This window comes from Neovison vison, chromosome 2 (assembly GCF_020171115.1).
Source record: "Neovison vison isolate M4711 chromosome 2, ASM_NN_V1, whole genome shotgun sequence".
Lineage (NCBI taxonomy): Eukaryota > Metazoa > Chordata > Mammalia > Carnivora > Mustelidae > Neogale > Neogale vison.
The window spans coordinates 24,203,286-24,226,523 of record NC_058092.1 but is presented as its reverse complement, the minus strand read 5'-3'; the positions used below and the strand labels follow the sequence as shown (position 1 = coordinate 24,226,523).

The 23,238-nt window shown below is 41.7% G+C and overlaps 1 protein-coding gene across 1 annotated transcript in view; it reads right to left on the bottom strand.

The window, feature by feature from the left end:
• Positions 1-23,238, bottom strand: part of KPNA6 (karyopherin subunit alpha 6) — a 57,389-nt gene that overhangs the window by 5,759 nt on the left and 28,392 nt on the right. The window contains exons 2-13 of the mRNA XM_044237673.1: positions 10,564-10,697; positions 9,425-9,517; positions 8,913-9,012; positions 7,949-8,043; positions 6,610-6,741; positions 5,418-5,506; positions 4,300-4,399; positions 3,814-3,977; positions 3,593-3,671; positions 1,751-1,876; positions 1,308-1,435; positions 106-284 (exon numbers count right to left, since the gene is read on the bottom strand). Of these exons, the coding sequence (XP_044093608.1) occupies positions 106-284; positions 1,308-1,435; positions 1,751-1,876; positions 3,593-3,671; positions 3,814-3,977; positions 4,300-4,399; positions 5,418-5,506; positions 6,610-6,741; positions 7,949-8,043; positions 8,913-9,012; positions 9,425-9,517; positions 10,564-10,697 (1,419 nt within the window). The remainder of the gene's footprint in view (positions 1-105; positions 285-1,307; positions 1,436-1,750; positions 1,877-3,592; positions 3,672-3,813; positions 3,978-4,299; positions 4,400-5,417; positions 5,507-6,609; positions 6,742-7,948; positions 8,044-8,912; positions 9,013-9,424; positions 9,518-10,563; positions 10,698-23,238) is intronic.

Sequence of the window (23,238 nt, the reverse complement as noted above, 5' to 3'; positions counted from 1 at the left end):
CCATAGCTTTACATGTAGACTACTTTGGGAGCCCACAGTCCCTGGGTCCTGACCTGGAACCTCTCTAGTTAAGGCAGAGATGAGGCTGGAAGACAGGACACATACCATAGGCTTCCTCAATGAGGCCACAGTACGGATTGACCCCTGAGCCACTGCGCTTGCCTTCTTGCTCTCCAAGCCGAAGGATGTTCTCTAACCCATTGAGGGCCACCTGCACGATCTTTGAATCCATCACAGTCAGCAAGTCGCACAGGGGTTTGATACAGCCGAGTGAGACGAGGTACCTAGGGGCAGAGACCAGGAAGTTCTAAATTAATGCAGGGCAAGAGAGGTACGAGGCAGGTGCTGTAGGGCCTGTGGGTCTCCTTCACACATGTCAACACTTGTGGCAACCCCTCCTTGCTGAGCCTTCATAATCACTTCTTCATCTCAGTCTCTCCACTCTTCCAGTGCTCTGGGTCTAGTCATTTCCATGGGGAAGGCTGCCATAGACTGCTCCTCCCTGTCTCAACTGTCCCTCCTTACTGTAATGTTACCACATTGAGCACATTACTTCCCTGTTTAAAATAATCGGTCCAAGCTCTACAGGCCTGACAAAACAGGCCCTCTACAGTTAGGTTCCTACCCTCCTTTTTAGCATCATCTCCCATCATTCCCTTCTAATGGCATAAAGTAAACATCTCCAGGTTTCTGATTCTTGTACCTTTACTCATGTTTTCACCTGTCCAAAGGGCTTTTACAACCCTGAATCCTTCAAAGCTTAACTCAAGATTATCCCTTTTCTCCTAAGGGTTTAAATATGCTAAATATATTCTTACTCCTCTTCCTGGGCCACAAGCTGAGGGGAAAACACTTGTCCAGTTCCCATCACTCCTACTCATGTTGATGATGGAAACCAAAATCAAAGACCATACACACAATGGCTTTCTATTTGCTTCTCTCGAGTGTCACCCCTCCCCAAAATGATTTCCCCAAAAAGTTGCTATGAATGAATCACAGCATGGTTCCTCTTTCATTTGTATGGATAACTGACAATTATATAGATTTAAATTCTCTGGAAGGTAGAAAGTAAAGGAGAGATGGATGTCTGTGTCCTAGGTTTCTATTCTCTAAGAAGGAAAGAGGTACATGCTTTAGAGGAATCTATTCCAGATTCCAAAGCCAATCTAGCAGCTTACCACTTAAACCTGGTGCTGATGGACCGGTGTAGACCTATCCCAGGAAGAGCAGTTTAGTGGTTTTTGTAGACCCTGAACCAAGAATAAGAGTACACAGATCACTCAAGACAATGAAAAACGAATGGATACCTGATCTGCTCAGGGGTTCCTCCTGATGTGGCATTGGTGATGGCCCAGGCTGCCTCTTTCCTTGTACGGAACTCTGCTTTCTGAAGAATTTCAATCAACACGGGGAAGATATTTGCATCTATGACAGCCTGAGAGAGGATGGCGGGGCGGAGGGGGTAGGGGGGGAAAGACACAGAGAAAGTCACTTTAAGAAGATTAAGCAAATCTAGCCTACAAAATTAGCTAAGATTCAGACATCTCTCTCTTCCTGGGGGTCCTTTGTTCTTCCCATAGAAGCAAGAGGCTACAGAGGAACCTGGCTCCTGATCTTCAACAGCACACAGACCCCAATTTCTAAAGGGAAACAAACTGTTTCTTCTAGATCCAAATATCCCACAACCTCTCATGTTCCCTTGCCTTCCCACCTGCTTCTGCTCCGCCCCCTTCCCTTCTACTTGTTTCACCTGTATTTGAGCCCTGTTGCCAGCAGTGATATTTGAAATGGTCCAGCAAGCTTCCTTCCGGATTGACTCCTTGGGGCTGCTCAGCAAGTGGAGGAGGCAAGGGAGGGCGGAACAGTTAAGAATGACCTAGAACACCAAAAGCACAGGAAACAAAAGAAAAATCAGGTAAACAGGACTTAATCCAAATTAAAAACTTCTGTGCACCAAAAGACATCATCAACAGAGGGAACAGGCAAACCACAGAATGGGAGAAAATATATGCAAACCATTATCTGATAGGAATTAATATCCAGAATAAAGAACTCTTACAACTAACAAAAAAAAACCCCTGAGGAACCTAATTTTAAAAATGTTGAAAGGGCTTGAACAGACATTTCTGCAAAGAAACACAGATGGCCAATGAGCATATGAAAAGCCGTCAAACATCGCTAATCATCAGGGAAATGCAAATCAAAACTGCAATAAGGGGGTACTTGGCTGGCTCAGTTGGTCTAACATCTGACTCTTGATCTCAGGTTGTGAGCTCAAGCCCCACAGTGAATTTGGCGCCTACTTAAAAAACAAGCAAAACAAAAAACCAACAAACTAAAATAAGATACCATTTCACACTTATTAGGATGGCTGTTATCAAAAACCTCAGACAATACAAGTGTTGGTAAGGATCTAGAGAAATCATAACCTAGTACGTTCCTGGTAGAGATATATTAACAGTGCAGCCACTGTGCAAAACAGCAGGCAGGCCCTCAGAATCTTAAACATAAAATCAGTGTATGATTCCGTAATTCCACTTCTGGGTATTTACCTAAAAGAACTGAAAGCAGGGACTCAGATACTTATTATACATCACTGTTCAATGTAGCCTTATTCGTTAATACCCAAAAGGTGAAAACAACCCCAAATATCTTTCAACAAGACAAATGGATAAATAAAATGTGATATATGCATACAATGGACTACTATTCAGCCATAAAAAGGAATGAAGGCATGCCACATACTACGAATGAATGAACGTTGAAGACATTAGGCTAAGTGTAATTTGCTGACACAGAAGGACAAATATATATAGTTCCACTTATATGAGGGACCTAGAGTAATCAACTCCTAAGATAAAAAACTGTTAGGATGGCTACCAAGACTGAGGCCCAGGGAAGAGGAAATGGGGAGTTATTATTTAATAGACACAGAGAAGTGAGGGGCACAGAGAAGGGAGTGAGGGGATGATGAAACATTGTGGGAATGGGTGGTGATGACAAATAATGTTGAGTGGACTGAATGCCACTGAGGTGTACACTGAGTGGTAAAAGCAGTACATGTTATGAAAATTCACACATATATGCACACATATACACACATAGTGACCTAGGAAAGGAATGTGGGTTTGAGTGAGATAACTCACCTGTTAGAAATCTGTCAAGAATCCCACAGAATTATGCCAACTACTCAAGACCAAAAGAATACTCTGATCTCTAGCATTTCAACAAAAGAAACCTTTTTACTGTGCCCTCACTGGAGGTCTTACTAACATGAGGAAGTGTCTGTAGGATTCTGAGGGCATAGGAAGTAGGTTCCCACAGCTTTGTGTCTCAAGGAAACCATGACTCAAAAACTTAAGAATTATCCTACAGTGTCCCAGTTAGTCTCTTCCATTTAGTTTTCCTTCAAAAGCACCCAATGGACAATGATTTCCAACTTATAAAAGAAATTAAGGCAATCAAGTTGATCATACAGAAAGTGGCCAAGCTGGAATTTTTCACCCAAGCCCATGCTCCTGGACCATGCTGTCCCCCAAAAGGACCCAAACTCTTGGTTAGGGCTTTTGTCCCTAAATAGTTCCTTCCTTACCTGGGTTTGGATGTCATCCCCGGTGACGATGTTACCCACTGCTCTCAGGGCAGGAGAGGCCACTTTGTAGTCATTGTGCCTACAGAGGAGGGAGACTTGATCAGCAGAGGGCCAGCAGCATGGTCACGGCTCCAGACCTCTGCACAGAGTGGCAGACTGCTTACTGCAGCTCTTTAGTTGGAGCATGGAGAACTTTAGGGAATCTATTTCTACCCACTCACATTAGAAGCTCTACCAATCTTCGGCAGACTCCAGAGTCTATGACTGCCTGGATCTTTTCATTGGGGCCATCAGACAGATAAGAAAGGGCCCAGCAAGCATCTGCCAGCAAGTCTGAGTCACTGCTGAAGAGTAGGCGAGACAGCACAGGCAAGCAAGGGGAGACCTGTTGGAAGCAGAGTGAGAGGCACTTGTGAGGGGACAGGGCTTACATCAGCTCTACCACTACCCCCTAACATCACTGTCTCCCCCTCTACATGGACATCCAAGCCCTAGAGATTTCTGCTACATTAAACCATCAGGACTACCTTTCTCACTTTGCTATCCAAGACACAAAAGATCACCTACTTCATTGACAATTGCCTCTTTCAGTTTCCCATGGACTGAGACCCTAAGGGGTCCCCCAAAGACTTGAAAACTCCTATATCAGAATGCCTGCACATGAAGGGAACTGCTTTCACTCAGGCACTGGTAAGAAGCTCTCTCACCTTTGCAAACTCTGGGGGTGGGTTCTTTCCTCGGCAGAGATTTGACAGGGCCCAGACTGCATTCCGTGTCATTGTCAATCGTGTGGACTTGGTGAGGAGTCTGAAGGAAACAGTAAAGCATAGACAGATCCTGAGCAATGATGCTGTTGGCACAGGGCTTCACCTAAGAACCCCAGGAACAAACCCCATCAGACCCCTAAGACTTTAACAGCCGCACTTGTCTTCCTACCCATAAACCTAAGTGCACTGAGCTTGCTTGGGCCAGGCGGCCAACCTACAGCTTCACAGAGGATTAGGGCCAGCTGTGGCTTGTTAAGATCCTAGCTAGTAAGGACATACAAAAGGCTGGAATTTGAGTAAACCTGCAAGCCTTTTAAGATAGGACATACTGTGCTCCTAACTCTGGCCACAAGATCTAAACAAGGAGTATTGTTCTCTTTGGAAATGAAAGCGGAAGATCTAGTCTGAGGTACGCAATGATTTTCTGTCGAGGAGCCCAAGAAAGAGCTGTAGTGGTAGTCTATGAAATTATGGTCTCCGAAGTACAACCCATCCATCTGTTTTTGTTTTGTTTTGTTTTTAAATTTTATTTATTTATTTGACAGAGAGAAATCACAAGCAGATGGAGAGGCAGGCAGAGAGAGAGAGGGAAGCAGGCTCCCTGCTGAGCAGAGAGCCCGACTCGGGACTCGATCCCAGAACCCTGGGATCATGACCTGAGCCAAAGGCAGCGGCTTAACCCACTGAGCCACCCAGGTGCCCTCCATCCATCTATTTTAATTTAGATGAAGCTCTGTTTGACTTTGGATTTTTCCAGATGGGCTAGTCTTGCCTCTCTCTCCTGGCTCAACAATGAGGCAGGTAAGACCAACATGAGAATCTATAGTGCCACGAAGTAAGCAAACAGAAGATCCTCCTTGGCACAGACACAATCTTCTTACTCTCAAAATCTATCTCCATCTTTTACTTTGGCGATCAACATAGTTTTAGTTTTAGTTTTTTTTTTAACTTTTAGTAGTTTTGCACTGACTCAACACCTTAAGGTAGGCTGCCCCTGAGAGATCTGCCATGTGGCTACCTTACAGATGCCCCAGGTGCAGACAATCATAATTACTCACGTTAACAAAGGATTAAGGATGGAACAATTCAAGACGTAATCTCGGCAAACGGAGCTGTCTCCAGCTATGTTTCCCAGTGCCCAGACTGCCTGAAAAGGGGATAATGGAACCGTCACTCACAGACTCCAGTGGCTTCTGTCAATATTTTATACCAGAGTGAGTACCCACGTAACTTGGGACAAAAACCGTATCAAGATACCCTCCTTGCTAACCTCCTTACTGAGCATTTGCTCTGAGGGCCTTTCCTCTCAGAGTTCCTGATTTAGTGGGGGAAGACAGGCTGACATCTGTACTGCTGCCAAAGCCAAACCAAGACCACTCTATGCTCACTCCTTAGAAAAAAAGGAAGTGATTGGCGAGTTGCATTCTTGCAGCCCCGGGATCTACCCTGTATGTAGTAAGGGAGGAAAAGGGAGGCACCACTTTCCACTTTCTATACAATCAGTAAAAATCCAGTGGAAGAAATGCAAGTTGTGTCTTAATCTCTATGATCTGTAGGTATTGAAAAATGCATAATATGCTGTCTTTTTTTCAACACCACCTCTGATTCCAAGTGTGTGGAGTTTTCTCTACACCAGCAATCAATTATCCGACACCATTTGTGTGTCCAACAGTGCAATTCAATTCTGACACTAACTCTCAGAGTTAGCAGAGATTCTGCAGGTTAAAGGCTCAGGTCCACAAGACTGCCCCCACTTTAGACACCAGCTGCAACTTCCAGGTGCCATCATACTTCTAACCAACTGGCATACATTCGAAAGTTCACATAATCTTCTCCTCAGGTTCAATAATTCACTAGAATGATTCACAGAACTCAGGGAAAACACTTTGCTTACATTTACTAGCTTATTGTGATGGATACAACTCAAGAAGAGCTAAATGAAAGAGAAGCACAAGGCAAGGTATGGGGTAAGCAGTCAGGCTGGTATGGAACTTCCATGCCCTCTCTAGGGCATGGCATCAATGGGCTCACCAACCCAGTTCTCTGTGGAGGTTGCGGTAGAGGGATGGGAGGAGCTGGGGGCTCTGATGACCACCTTCCTCAACTTGAGGCTACCTAGGGGCCCCATCCAATCATCTCAATAGGTGTGTCCCATTATGAATAACAAAAGACACTCTTATCACAAAGATCCAATATGTATTTTATGAAAACACAAATGCCATCAAGAACCAAGCCAGATGTGTATATTACCTGTTCCTGTACATCCTCAAAGTCTGAGTTAAGCAGCTCTATGAAAATGGGGACTGCCCCTGCTTCGATGACAATTTTGGTCTGCTGAGAGGTTCCAGAGGCAATGTTCGTTAGAGCCCAGGCAGCTTCAAACTGAAAGTGAGATTAAACCATGACTGAGAGGTCATTCCAGATAGAGCAGCCATGCCTACCAACTGGCTGAGAGCAGTAAGCCTCTTGCCCCTGACTAGAACACTAAAACATAAGCCTTCTCTTCTTCCCCTTTATTTTTATCTTTAAGTAGGTTCCAGGCCCAGCATGGAGCTCAGTGTGGGGCTTGAACTCACGACCCTGAGATCAAGACCTGAGCTGAAACCAAGAGTTGGACCCTTGACCACCAGAGTAACCCAGGAACCTCCTCCTCTTCCCCTTTAAGAGACAAAAAGCAGGGAGCACCTGGCTGGCTCAGTCAGTGGAGCACGTAATTCCTGATCTCAGTGTTGTTGAGTTCAAGCCCCACGTTGGGTATAGTGATTACTTACAAATAAAGTCTTTATTTTTTTTAAGGATTTTATTTTATTTATTTGACAGACAAAGAGCACAAATAGGCAGAGAGGCAGACAGTGAGAGAGGAGGAAGCACGCTCCCTGCTCAGCACGGAGCCTGCTTCCCTTCTTCTCTCTGCCTACCTACCTGTGATCTCTGTCAAATAAATAAAAATCTTAAAAAAAAAAAAAAAAAAAAAAAAAGGAGAGAGAGAATTGGACTAGAACATTTGTATGTACTTTTAAGTAAACTCTATGTCCAATGTGGGGCTCAAACTCGTGACCCCAAGATCAAGAGTTGCACACTCTACTGTACTTCGGACTCAGCCAGCCAGGCACCCCTAGAACCTTTAATTTATAACTGAATAATCAAGCTGTCATATGAAGGCATCTTTCTTTCTTTCTTCTCCTTTTTAAGATTTAATTTTATTTGGAGAGTGAGCCAGAGCATGTGAATGAACACAGCGGAGGTGGGGTGGGACAGCACAGATGGCTCGAGACTTTTAAGCAAACTCCATGCTGAGCACAGAACCCAACCTGGGGCTCAACCTCACGACCCTGAGATCACAACCTGAGCTGAATCCCAAGAGTCAGAAGCTTAAGCAACTGCACCACCCAAACGCCCCTCTGGTATCTTTCCTTTGAGACTGTTTTAGGGAAGAAATTTAGGCTCTCTTATTTGAGACCAAGACCTCTGAGGCATTTCTTAAATACTTTTTTGTATTACTTGTCTATTTCCTGTGAGATGTGACTACAGAAAGACAATTTCTTAGGAAAAGGGCTTTTATCTGGTACTCTTTTATACCAGGCCTCACCTGTAATGTGCAATTCTCATTCCTCTTCAGAAACTCCACGAAACGATCCACCACTCCTGGAGTGTTGATAACTTCATCTATTGGAGGACTAGGCTCTGGAAGAGGGAGAAAGGAAGGAAAAGTCAGGAGAGGTTTAGGCTAATGTATTCACTGGGGTGAATCCACCATCCTTCCTAGGTAGTCCCGACTGTCCTAATCGACATTTACAAACTCCCTTTTTGGTGAGGTAGTTTTCACAATAATTGGTCATGTTTGATATGTGTGATACAGCTGGCAAGCTAAAGAGAAAACCAATCCTAAATTAAGTATACTCACCTTTGGCTTCTGGAAACTTAATTCCTGAAGTTAGGAATTAAGGAAGAGAAGAAAGCCCAAGAGGTGGGGAACCCTAATCTAACTATTTCTCTTACTAAAAAGAGCACATTTTCCCCCATAGGAGGATTGCTTGATATACTCAGACAAGAAGTATTTCTCCTATCATACATCAAATTTTTTATTGAGAACAAACTATGTGACAGACACAGTTCTAGGTACTGAAGATACAACAACAAATGAAGTCAAAAGTCTCTGCCCTCACAGAGCTTGTATCTAACGAGGAGAGACATTCTATTATGTTAGTAAGTGTAACAAGAAATAAAGAAGAAGTAGGGCAGGGTAAGAAGAGTAAAAACGCTGAGAGTGGAGGGGACTTGCAATTTTAGATAGGGCATCAGGGCAGGCTTACTGAGAGCCTAGAATATACTCATAGAAGTGGGGAGTTGTCACGCAGTTATCAGTGAGCAGAGGGTATCAGGCAGAGGGAACAGCCAGTGCATAGATAAGAATGTGCCTGTCTCGTCCAAGGAATACCAAAGCAGTATGGCTAGAGTAGAATGAGTGAAGGGGAGTAGCAGATGAAGTCAGTTGAGAGGAAACAAGAGGTTAAATCATATAGGGCCTCCCTGGGGAGGACCAGGCTTTGTACCTTTGGAGAGAAGTTTCCGGAATTTCTGTGTGGTTGCTAACTGCAGGTCAGAATCATCAGAAAAGAGCATCTCCACCATCTCCCGTGTGATCACACTCTCCTAGAACATAAGGCAGATTGAAGACTTTGCAAACCAACACCAGAGCTAGATATGAGTACACACTTCTGTTTGGCATCTTGCTTTCTAAACACTTGAAGGAAGGAGGATGGCATAACAGCAGGCTCAGGAGAAGGTATTTGTTGTTTAATCTATGGCTGCTTTAAGTTGGGACATTTGGACAATTCCTAACCTCTGAGCCAAATGGTGGCTTCCCTTAAATGTTTCCTCAGGTGTTCCACTACAGATGCAACCCTATTGATTCCTTATGCTGACCAGTTACAAAACTGGACCATGGAAGAAAGAACTTCCCATGGCTGTTGGCAAAACCATTAGATGACGAGAACTGCCCAATTTCTGTTCTGCAGACACCGGTACTTCCCAGGCCTGCCTGAAGCACACGCAAGGGCCTTACCCCAGTGGTAGAGCTCACATAGGAGTCCATGAGGAGACTGTCGAACATGGCGGCTTCTTCATTAATCAGCTCCACATTTCTCCGTTTAAAAAGCTGAAAGAAGAGAGATAGTGGTAAAACTATTCACTGTAATAAAGAAAACAAAGAGTGTCCATGTGAAATTACGGCAGTTAGTTAAGGAAATGCTAGCATAGTTGAGATAATGCCAAGCTTAATATACTGACATGGAAAGATATTCAACGGCTTTACTATGTTATACCTAATTGTTCGCATCTAAGAGAACACCACTTCTTCCTTTTTTAAACTAAGCTCTATGCCCAATGTGGGGCTTGAATTCATGACCCTGAGATTGAGAGTCACATGTTCTACTGACTAAGGCAGATAGGTGCTCCTAAGAGAACATTTAAAGATAAAGTTGATGGGTGTAAAAGGCTTTGAAGGAAAGGAATAATAGGAAAGCAAGAGGGTGGGCAAAAGCAAGTTAGCTGTCTGCATCTAGACCTGGGCAAGGCACCAGTCAGGTGGTGGTTCACGGCAGAACACTGACTACAGAACACAGAGGACCAGTCCTAGGGAGACTTACAAAGAATGGACTGAAGACATAGAAGAAAGGCAGCCAGAACGGCTGATGAACTCTTTAAGGAGCCAGGCCTAATACTGGCTATCAGGGTGAGGAAGAGAGAAGGCAACAAAATGTTATACTGAAGACATAAATAATGTCTAAACTGTTCTTTTTTTAATTGAGAGAGAGCATGTGTGCATGCCGAGTTGGGGAGGGAAGGCAGAGGGAAAGAGAGAATTTTAAGCAGTCTTCACGCCCACGCAGAACCTGATTTTGGGGGGGGGGGGTCCATCTCACAGCCCTAAAATCATGACCTGAGCTGAAATCAAGAGTCAGATGTTTAACCTGCTAAGTCACCAGACACCCCATAAGTTGTTCTAAATTATGGAAAAGGAATAAGGGATTGGTTCTCTTTTTTCAAAGCTTCCAACATTTCTTTACAATAAAGGAAACTAGATGAGTTGCCCATAGAGCTAAGCTCTTTTCCTAAGGAGAAGGTGACAATGAAAGGTGGAGACCAACCATGGGAGCTGAACTGTTTTCCTGAACAGATGTTTGAGCACTCAGGTTAACCTACTTGTTGCTCCCGCTTTTGCTTCCGGAGCTGAATGCCCTCTTCTTCTCTTCTTCGTCTCATTTCCTCAGGGTTTAGGGCATTGTTCTTATAGCTCTTCATTCGATAATTGTCTTTGCCGGGGCTCGCCATGGTCTCTACAAAAAAAGATAATACAAAAGCTCTTATTAAGAGGACAGCATTTCCTTTTCACTGGGCTTCTATCCCTTTCCAGCCTCCCAACCTCCCTTGTTTGGGGGGACTGAAGCTCCTCAAGGAGGCCTGATAATTTCAGTAACTTAGCACCTGACATCTCATTTTATTTATTTATTAGGGACATAACTTCCTACTTCATAGGGTTGTAAGAAGGATTAAATAAGTTAATACCTATGAAGTATTACTTAGAACAGTGCTAGGCTGTATGGTAAATGCTCACAAGTTACGATCACCTCTACGACAAAAGAGAAAACTTGACTTGCCCAATAAATCCGAATTATTTAACCGAGCTAGGTGAAATACATGACAACATATCTAATTTGGTGGAATATTATGTTACTTCAATATGCCCACCATCTATTTTTCAAATTAAAATTTAAACTTTATTCTGTAATATTTGATACCTACAAAAAGAAACATAATGTTAAGTTACCAAACAAAAGGTACAATGATCATCTGTAAACCTACCACCAAATCTAAGAACTAGAACATTATCAATGTGCCTGAGTCTTGTTGTGGACCCCTACCCTGCCCCGGGCTCCTCCAGCCCCCCTCCAACTCCAGGCAAAAGAAAACTGCTATCCCAAATTTCATTCACTTTGAGAAAATGTCTGCCTGGTGTCTAAGTCTGAATAACTGGTCATTCTTTCAAGTAAAAATAGTGTCGACTTTTAAGATATTCAAGTGTAGTTAATATACCATGTTATGTTAGTATCAGGTGTACAACAGGATGATTCAACAACTGTGTATTACTCAGTGCTCATTGAGCTAAGCGCGCTCTTAATCCCTATCACCTCTTATTTTCCCAACCACCCGCACCGCCAGTTTGTTCTCTATAGTTTATTTTTTGGTCCGTCTTTTTCTTTAAAAATGGTATCAATTTAAAGTGTCTAATTTAGCTAGTAACTTAATTACCCACGAGTGATTCTCCTCCAGACACGTTTTCAAGCACTGGGTTACTTATACTATTTCATCAAGGATATTCTTAAGTGAGACTAGCGAACATTTTTTCCCAACAGTGAGTGAGTCAGTGGCAAATACAGGGACTACTAGTACAGTTTGGTGCCACTGTCTTGATTTGTGCTAAGGAACCAGATATTTTACCCATCATTGCTTTTGAACTACTTCTGCAACATGAACATCAAATTAGTAAAAATGGCAAATATCTTTAAACTTTTTCCAGCTATACTGAGATATAATTTATAACATCGTTTAAGTTTAAAGCACATGAAGTGATGATCTATGCATCATACGGCAAGATGATTACCACACGAGGTTAGGTGACACATCTATCACCTCAGTTACCGTGTATGTGAAAAAACATTTAAGATCTATTCTCTTGGCAACTGTATATAATACAGTGCTCTTAACTACAGTCACCATGCTATACATTAGATCCCCAGAATTACATTACAACTGAAGTTTGTACTTGTTGACAACCTTCATTGATTTCCCCACCCCACACTGGCAGCCACCAATCTACAGTTTCTATGAATTTGGTCTTTCCAGATTCTACACATACGTGGATTTATATTTATCTTTCTCTTTTTGACTTATTTCACTTAGCATAATGACCTCAAGATTCATCCACATTGTCACAAATGGAAGAATTCCTTTCTTTTTAATAACCCATTGTTTATATATCGAGTAATAACCCATTGTTTATTTATTCTTCATGTTTTCCTTATCCCTTCATCTGTTGATGGAACACTTAGGTTGTTTTCATGTCTTGGCTCTTGTAAATATTGCTGCAACTGACAAGAGGGTACAGATATGTCTTTGACACAGTGATTTCATTTCACAGAAGTGGTATTGATAAATCATAAGGTAGTTATATTTTTAGATTTTTGAGGTAGCGCCATACATTTTCCATAGTAGCTATACTTATTTACATTATTATTATTAATTTTTTATTTTTATTTTTATTTTAAAGATTTTATTTATTTGACAGACAGAGATCACAAGTAGGCAGAAAGGCAGGGAGAGAGAGAGGAAGGGAAGCAGATTCCCTGCCGGGCAGAGAGGCCGATGCGGGGCTCGATCCCAGGACCCTGGGACCATGACCTGAGCTGAAGGCAGAGGCTTTAACCCACTGAGCCACCCAGGCGCCCCATAATTTTTTTAATTTTAAAGTAAACTCTATACCTAGTTTGGGACTTAAACTCACCACCCTGAGATCAAGAGTTGCATACTCTACTGACTAGGCAGCCAGGCACTCTTACCTACTTACATTCTTACCAGCCATGTACAAACTTCCCTTTTCTCCAAATTCTTGCCAATACTTGTTACCCCTTGGGGTTTTTAAAGTTTTTGTTTACTTATTCAGTTAAGTAACCGCTACACACAAGGTGGGGCTTGAACTCATTACCCTAACATCAAGAGTTGTACGTTCTTCCAACTAAGCCAGGCAGGCACACCTTACCTCTTGTTTTTTCTTGGTAATAGCCTTTCTAACAGGTGTGAGGTAATACCTCACTGTGATTTTGATTTGCATTTCCCTGATGGCTGGTAATGTTAAGCACTTTTTTCATGTACCTATTGGCCACTCATATGTCTGGGGGAAATGTCTATTCAGGTCCTTTGCCCATTTTTAATTGGAATATTTGAGTTCTGATGTTGAGTTGATGAGCTCCTTATATATTTTGGATATTAACTTCTTATCAGATACATGGTTGACAAATACTTTCTCCCATTCTATAGACTGCCTTTTCATTTTGTTGACTGTTTCTTTTGCTGTACAGCTTTTTTTTTTTTTTTCTTAAAAGATTTTATTTATTTATTTGACAGACAGAGATCACAAGTAGGCAGAGAGGCAGGCAGAGAAAGAGGAGGAAGCAGGCTCCCCGCCAAGCAGAGAGTCCAATGCGGGGCTCAATCCCAGGACCCTGGGATCATGACCTGAGCCGAAGGCAGAGGCTTTATTTAACCCACTGAGCCACCCAAGCGCCCCAATGTACAGCAATCTTTAAGTTTAGTTCAAGCTTTCTTTTTTTTTTAGTTTAAGCTCTCTTAGTTTGATGTAGTCCCACTTGTGTATTTTTGCCTTTGTTGCTTATGTTTTTGCTGTCATATCCAAAAAAATCATTGCCGAGTCCCAGCTCTTTTTTCCAATATTTTCTTCAAGGGGTTCTATAGCTTCAGTTCTCACAAATTAAGCCTTTGATCCATTCTGAGCTGGCAAATAACATCGTAGTCTTCATTTCCCAGGCCCTCTGAAATACTCTGCAGATCCCTTTGAGAACTCTAAGCAATGAACTGCTGGGTTGTACGCAGGTAAATGTTAAACTTGACCAACTAGCACCATGTTGCCTTCCACTGTGATACCAATTTACACTACCTTACCAATACTCTACAGGTTCCCATTGATACATATGTCACCTGGAATTTTCACCTTTGCCAATCTACTGTGTATAAGGTATTTCACTGATAATGATTTGCATATCCTAGATTACCAACGAGGTTAGATTTTATGTTTATTAGCCATGTTTCCCCTTCTGTGAAGTATCTGTATATTCTGAATATTTTTCTACTGAATTATTTGCCCTTTTCTTGTTCTTTAGATATTCTAGTTGTTGGGGCACCTGGGTGGCTCGGTCAGTCAAGCGGCTGCTTCAGCTCAGGTCATGATCCCAGGGTCCTGGGATCGAGCCCCGCATTGGGCTCCCTGCTCAGTGGAGAGCTTTCTTCTCCTTTTCCCTCTGCCTGATGCTCTGCCTACTTGTGCTATGTCTCTGTCAAAAAAATAACTCTAGTTGTTAATCACTTGTGGGTTATCTGTATTACAAGTATTTTCTTGCACTTGGAAGCTTTTCAGTTTTTTCAATTTATACTTCATGGAGTTCTTTAACAAGAAGTTCTTAATATATATCATATAGCTTAATTTTTCTTTTATACTTAGCTTTTTCTATATGTCTTTTTGTTTTGTTTCATTTTGTTTTAAAGATTTTATTTATTTGACAAAGAGAGATCACAAGTAGGCAGAGAGGCAGGCAGAGAGAGAGAGGGAAGCTGGCTCCCTGGTGAGCAGAGAGCCCGATGTGGGGTTCAATCCCAGGACTCTGCGATCATGACCTGATCCAAAGGCAGAGGCTTATTAACCCCTGAGCCACCCAGGTGCCCCCTATGTGTCTTATTTAATAAATCCTTTCATACTCCCCAAATCAGAAAGATAAAGCTTCTTATGTCTTCTAGAGATTTTAAAGCTTGCCTTTTATATGCAAGTGTTTCATCTATCTGAAATTTAACTATGTATATGAGATAGCGATTCAATTTCATTTTTTCCATGTGGATAAATAATTGTCTTAGCATGGATTACTGAAAGTGTTCAGTAATCAAGCATATCTCCCTCTATGACCAAATCTGGTTATAGGATCTCTAACACTGATCAATTTCTTTCTTGCTCCAACATTGTATTTTTTCTTTCTTTTTTTTTTTTTTAAAGATTTTATCGGGGGGGGGGCCACTTGGGTGGCTCAGTCCAGTAAGTGTCTGACTCTTGTTCTTGGCTCAGGTGGTGATCTCAGGGTCATGAGATTGAGCCCCCTATTGGGGTCTGCTTGAGATTCTTTCTCTACTTTGCCCTCTGCCCCTCCTCTGCTCACCCGCGCTCTCTCTCTCTCTCTCTCTCTCTCACACACACACACACACACACTCTCTAACATAATTTTTTTTTTAAAAGATTTTAGGGTGGGCTGCCTGGGTGGCTCAGTGGGTTAAGCCTCTGCCTTTGGCTCAGGTCATGATCCCAAGGTTCTGGAATCGAGCCCCACATTGGGCTCTCTGCTCACCAGGGAGCCAGCTTCCCTCTCTCTCTCTCTGCCTCCCTCTCTGCTTACTTGTGATCTGTCAAGTAAATAAATAAAATCTTAAAAAAAAAAAAAGAAAGAAAGAAAGACTTAAGGTGATGGGCATTAAGGAAGGCATGTGAGGGACGCCTGGGTGGCTCAGTGGGTTAAGCCGCTGCCTTCGCTCAGGTCATGATCTCAGGGTCCTGGGATCGAGTCCCGCATCGGGCTCTCTGCTCAGCAGGGAGCCTGCTTCCTCCTCTCTCTCTCTCTCTCTGCCTGCCTCTCTGCCTACTTGTCATCTCTCTCTCTCTCTGTCAAATAAATAAATAAATAAATTTAAAAAAAAAGGAAGGCATGTGATGTGATGAGCACTGGGTGTTATATGCAACCGATGAATTACCGAACTCTACATCTGAAACTAATGATGTAACTATACATTGGCTAATTGAATTTAAATTTAAAAAAAAATTTATTTATTTGAGAGTGAGAGAGAGCGGGAGAGAACATAAGCAGGAGGAGCGGCAAAGGGAGAAGGAGAAGCAGGCTCCCTGCTTAGCAGGGAGCCCAATGTGGGGCTCAATCCCAGGACCCTGGGATCATAACCTGAGCCAAAGGCGTCAACTGAGCCACCTGGGTGCCCTGGCATACATCTTTCATCAGTTTAAAAAAGACCCTGTATTCCTAGTTTTCTACACGTTTTTAATCATAACTGTCGATTATTATCCAATCCTTTTTCTGCATCTACTGAGATGACGTGGTTTTTCTCTTTAAAAGGAATAATGAATGGGGTGCCTGGGTGGCTCAGTGGGTTAAGCCTCTGCCTTCGGCTCGGGTCATGATCTCAGGGTCCTGGGATCAAGCCCCACCTCGGGCTCTCTGCTCAGTGTGGAGCTCTCTCCCTGCTTCCCTCTCTGCCTACTTGTGATCTCTGCCAAATAAATAAATAAATAAATCTTTAAAAAAAAAAATGAATGAATTAAACTATAGAGTTTCTAATATAAAATTACCCAAGAGGGACTCCCCATGGGCAGGCTTCCTGCTCAGCAGGTCAGCAGGGAGTTTACTTCTCACTCTTCTTCCACTCCCCCGCCATACATGCATTCTTGTGCACATACTCAAATAAAATCTTTTTTAAAAAAGTAAACACAGAAGAATCATACAGTAGAGAGTTTTTAAAAAGGCAAAACTGGCATCTTTCAGAAGACTAAAAGAATTCAAATCTGGTGGTTTTTAAAAGAACCAAGGAGGACACAAATATTAGAAATTTTAAAAAAAACAGAACTATTAAGTAACTAAGGAAATTAAAAAGAACGTTAACTTTATACTAACTAACCCCTTTGAAAAGAAATACCTAGAATAACATAAGTTACTACAATTGACTTAAATAGAATGTTTCACTAGCCTTATAATTATGAATATACTGAATCAACAATAAAGACTAGTCCACAAAGAAAATGCCAGGCTGGGTGCCATAGTGGCTCCGCTGGTTAAGCGTCAGCCTTCAGCTCGGGTCATGATCCCAGGGTCCTGGGATAGAGATCTGCGTGCCGTGGGGACGGGGAGCGGGGTGAGGTTGGTCCTTAGTGGCAAGTCTGCTTGAGTCTGCTTCTCCCTTTGCCTGCTGCTCCCCCAGCTTGTACTCAAGTCTCTTTTTCTCTCCCTCTTCTGACAAATGAATAAATAAAATCTTAAAAAAAATAAAAAAAAGAAAAAGAAAGAAAATGCCAGGCCTAAGTGGTTTTACAGAGGAGTTCTGCCAGATTTTCAATAAATTAGTTATTTTACTTGAACACTTTCAGAAAACAGGAAAAGGAGTGTCTTTTTTTTTTTTAAAGATTTTATTTATTTATTTGACAGAGATCACAAGTAGGCAGAGACAGAAGGAAGCAGACTCCCTGCCGAGCAAAGAGCCTGATATGGGGCTCGATCCCAGAAATCTGGGATCATGACCTGAGCCGAAGGCATCGGCTTTACCCCACTGAGCCACCCAGGTGCCCCATATGTCTTTTTTTTTTTTTTTTTTTTTTTAAGGCTTATTCATTTGACAGTGAGTGGGGGGAGGAGAAGAGTCCCCACTGGGCACAAAGCAAGACTTGGAGCTCAATCCCAAGACCTATGAGATCATGACCTGAGCAGAAACCACAAACTGATGCTTAACCTAGTAACTAAGCCACCCAGGAGCCCTAAGGAGCATTTCTTTTGCTAACACCATCAAAGAAGAGTAATATGAGAAGGTCCTATACTTTTCTCATGTCATTTGTGAACAAGAATACAAAAATAATTTTTTTTAGGATTTTGTTTATTTCGACGGAGAAAGAGACAGTAAGAGAGGGAACACAAGCATGGGGGAGCTGGAGAGGGAGAAGCAGGCTCCCTGCTTAGCAGGGAGTCTGATATGGAGCTCAATGCCATGACCTTGATGCCATGACGCTGGGATCAGGACCTGAGCTGAAGGCAGATGCTTAATGAATGAACCACCCAGGCGCCCCAAGGATACAAAAATTCTAAATAATATTCAAACATATCCAGCAATGTATAAAAAACTAATTCATCCTGACCACATGGGGCTTATTACAGGACTTCATGGGTAATTTTATTTTTTAAAAAACATTTTATTAAAAAATAAAATAAAATAAAATAAAAACATTTTATTTATTTATTTGAGAGAGCGAGAAAGAGAAAATGAGCAGTGGATGGGGGGTGGGGTCAGTCAGAGGAAAAGAGAAAAGCAGACTCCCCACCTAGCAGGAAGCCCAATGTGGGGCTCTATCCCAGGACCCAGAGATCATACCTGAGCTGAAGGCATACACTCAACCGACTGAGCCACCCAGGAACCCCTCCCATCTGTTTTTTCCTAAGCGTATTTTTCTACTTTTTTCTAAATTTCTAATGTACCTGTCATTAATGTTCAGACTTTTTATTTCACTTATAACCCTCCCTAAGTCTTTTAGATTTCCTTCAAATTAATATTTTCATTGTAATTCACTTCTGAATACCTGACTTCCATCAGTTTTATTTGGATCATGAAATGTTCTTTTAAATTAGTGATATTTGGGGACTTACTTTTTCTACTATTTACTTCTAATATAATTACACTATAGTTAGAGTCTCAGAGATTCTTTTAAATTTACAGATCTTCCTTGACTTATGATCGGGCTATGTCCTCATAAACCCACTCTTGAGCTAACGATACACTGTAAGTCAAAATGCATTTAAGGGGCGCCTGGGTGGCTCAGTCAGATAAGCATCTGCTTTCAGCTCAGGTCATGATCCCAAGGTCCTGGGATCAAGCCCTGAATGCATCAGTGTCCCTGCTCGGAAGGGAGTCTGCTCTCCCACTGCTTTTCTCTCTCTGTCCCTCCAAAAATAAATAAATAAAAAAATAAAAAATAAAAAATGCATTTAATACGCCTAACCTATGGAATATCATAGCTTGGCCTAGCCTACCTTAAACGTGCTCAGAAGACTCATATTAGCCTATAGTTGGGCCTAGCCTACCTTAAACGTGCTCAGAAGACTCATATTAGCCTATAGTTGGGCAAACTCATCTAACACAAAGCCTGTTTTATAGTTAACATACTTACTATCTCATGTAACTTATTGAATACTGTATTGAAAGTGGGGGAAAAAAAAAAGGAATGGCCATAGGGGCACAGAATGGTTATAAGTGTATGAGTTGTTTACCCTTGTGATCACATGGCTGACGGGGAGCTGGGACTCACTGCTGCTGGTCAGCATCAGGAGAGAGTACTGTACCACATATCACCAGCCTGGAAAAAGACCTAAATTCAAGATTCAAAGTAATGTTTCTATTGAATGTATATTGCTTTCACACCATGGTAAAGTTGAAAAATTGTAAGTCAAGCCATCATAAGTCAGGAACCATCAATAATATGGAGATTTGCTTTTTTGGCTTAATATGTATTCAATTTATCTAAGTGTCCCATGTGTGCTTAAGAAGAACCTCTATTGGGGTGCCTGGGTGGCTCAGTGGGTGGGCCTCGGCCTTTGGCTCAGGTCATGGTCTCGGGGTCCTGGGATCGAGCCCCGCATCGGGCTCTCTGCTCAGCAGGGAGCCTGCTTCCCCCTCTCTCTCTGCCTATTTGTGATCTCTCTCTCTGTCAAATAAATAAAATCTTAAAAAAAAAAAAAGAAAAAAAGAAAAACCTGTATTCTAGGGTAGCTAGGCTCAGAAGGTTAAGCCTCTGCCTTTGGCTCAGGTCATGATCTCAGGGTCCTGGGACAGAGCCCGGCATTGGGCTCTCTGCTCAGCAGGGAGCCTGCTTCTCCCTCTCTCTGCCTGCCTCTCTGCCTACTTGTGATCTCTGTCAAACAAATAAAATCTTAAAAAAAAAAAAAAAAAAAGAACCTGTATTCTTTAACTGTTCATAGCATTCTATATACCATATATCCATTAAAGCAAGTTGTTCCCATGTTGCTCAACTCTTCCCACTGCTTTACTAATTTTTTTTCTTGACTTATCAACACTAAATGTGTCCATTTCACCCTGTAGTTTTTCTTTTAAATTAAGATTTTATTTACTTATTTGGCAGAGAGAGATCACAAGTAGACAGAGAGACAGGCAGAGAGAGAGAGAGAGAGAGAGAGAGGAAGGAAGCAGGTTCCCTGCTGAGCAGAGAGCCTGATATGGGGATCGATCCCAGGACTCTGGGATCATGACCAGAGCCGAAGGCAGAGGCTTTAACCCACTGAGACACCCAGGAGCCCCTCACCCTGTAGTTTTATTCTGCTTTGTATATTCTATGACAATGTTATTAGAGGTACATAAATTTAGAACAGTCCTGTCTTCCTGGTGTATTGAAAAAAATTTTTATTTTTTAATTTTTAAAAATATTTTATTTATTTACTTGACAGACAGAGAGTATACAATTGTGCAGGAGGAGCAGGAGGCAGAGGGTGAGGGAGAAGCAAGCTCTCTAGTGAGCAAGGAGTGCGGGACTCGATCCTAGGATCGACCCTGGGATCATGACCAGAGCCAAAGGCAGATGGTTAACTGACTGAGCCAACCAGGCGTCCCTGAAGAATTTTTAAAAAGTTGTAAACAGCCAAATTATTCCTTAACAATGCTTTTTCCTTACTTTGTTAGACATTAACATAGCTATCATTTCCATTCCAGTCATGGTGGAAAAACAGGGACTGATTTACCTTCCTGCTGTAAAGTGTTTCAGATGTTGGACACGAGGGAGTGAAAAGCTGTGATTCCCCCAAGAGTGTAAGCCCTACTTATCTCTTTGACGTTCTGCCTGGAAGTATGTTCTAGACCACTGAGCAGGGAGAGGGTTACCAAATAGTACAGCAATCTTATTAGTTGGGGAAAGAAACTGGAGGGTTTAAGGAGACTGAGACAGCTGGAAACTGTGAGGCAGAGTTCCAGAGAAGAGTGAGCTACAGAGAAAAAAAAAAAAAAACTCAGGAAATCTGCTTAAGGTTCCCTTAAAACCATGCTGGAGACTAAGGGCGGGAAGTCACTTGATGAATCAGAATGGAGATTCCTCACTGATCACTCAGGGCATTCAGTGAAGACCCTAAAAGGATACACTTTAGTAGTGACATTAAACTATCCCTATAAAAGACTACCAACAAACTTTAAAAACAAGATCAACTGAGCAGAATGTAACACCTGCCTATGAAGCTCTACATCCTTTAAAAAACAAAACAAAATTTTATCAAAAATACAATTAAAAACTTACAGATATGCCAAAAAGCAGGAAAGTATGACCCACAGCCAAAAGAAAAACCAATCAACAGAGACAGACTCCAAAATGATGCTGCAGTGCAAATGTTACCAAATGGCCCAATACACCTGTAGCTGGATTCACAAAGGAAGAAGTAGGGTGGAGGAGGGAGACAGAAAAAAAACTTAAGAAACAAAGACTGAAAACTTTCCAAATCTGATCCCATATACCCAAGAAAACATGGTAAAACACAAAGAAAATCAGGGACACCTGGGTGGTGCAGTCAGTTCAGTGTCCAACTCTAGGCTTCAGCTCAGGTGGTGATCTCAGGGTCGAGAGACTGAGTCCTGTGTAGGGCTCCGTGCTCAACACAGAGTCTGGATTCTCTCCCTCTGCCCACCCCTTGCACACACATGTGAGCACACTATCTCTCTCAAACAAATAAATCTTTAAAAAACAAAACAAAGAAAATCACATTAAGGCACATCATAGCAAAATTTCTGAAAAAGTGGTAAAGAAAATCTGAAAAACAGCCAGAATGACTGATTACATGTAGACTGATTACAAAGATAAGAATGACGTGACTTTTTGCCAAAAACTACAGGAGTGAGAAGATAATGAAATACCATCCTTAATATACTGAAGGAAAGCTGTCAAACTAGAATTCTATACCCAATGAAAATACTTTCAAAAATGGAAGTGAAATAGAAATCAACTTCTTCAAACAAAAGTTGAGATTTTTGTCTCTAGCAGATGTATACTAAAGAAATACTACAGTTCTATGGGGTGCCTGGGTGGCTCAGTGGGTTAAAGCCTCTGCCTTCGGCTCAGGTCATGATCCCAGGGTCCTGGGATCGAGCCCTACATCAGGCTCTCTGCTCAGCAGGGAGCCTGCTTCCTCCTCTCTCTCTCTCTGCCTGCCAAATAAATAAATAAAATCTTAAAAAAAAGAAAAGAAAAGAAATACTACAGTTCTAAAACAAAAACAAACGTCAGTTCTTTAAGTAGAAGGAAAATACTACCAGGTGATAACTCAGATCTTCACAAAAGGAAGGATACTAGAAATCGTAAACATATAGGTACATATCAAAATAACTTTTTTCCATTGAAAACATTTTTTTTAAATAAGCCAATAATGGAGATAAAATGGAATTATTCAGAAGAAAAAAGGGCCAAGAACACATGACAAATAGAAAACAAACTGATTTCCAGACTTACAATATAATATTCAAATTTCCAATTTTAATAAAAAAAAATCACAAGGCATATAAAGAAACAGAGAAATACGGCCTAAAGGACAAAATTAATTGATAGAAACTATCCCTGAAAAAACTCAGGTACTTGACATACTAGACAAAGACTTTCAAACAAAACACCCAAAAGAGCTAAATATAAACAAATAAACAAACAAAAGGAAATCAGGAAAACAATGAACAAAATGAGTATCAACAAACAGAAAAATGACCAAACAGAAGAAAAACAGAAGTTCTGGAACTGAGGGATGCCTGGCTGGCTCAGTTGGGATCATGGGACTCTTGATCTTGGGTTTGTGAATGTGAGCCCCATGCTGGATGTAGAGATTGCTTAAATAAATGAACTTAAAAAAAAAAAAAAAAAGAAAAAAGTTCTGGAGTTGAAAAGTACAGTAACTGAAATGAAAAATTCACTAGTGGGGTTTAATGGCAGATGATAGAAGCAGCAGAGAGGAGCAGAAGGAAGAAGACTGAAAAGTAACAGCCTAGAAGATCCGTCAAATTCCAACAAGCATTATGGGAGTCAAATAAATAGAAAAAGGGACAGAAAGAATTTAAGAAATAATGGCAGAAAACCTCCCAAATTCAATGTAAGTCATGAATCTACATGTAAAGATGTTCACTGAATCCCAAGGAAGATAAACTCCACATCTAGACAAACTGCTGAGAGCCAAAGACTAAAGAATTTTGAAAGCAGTGAGGGAGAAGCGATTCATCACATACAAGCCAATTGCTCATTAGAAACCA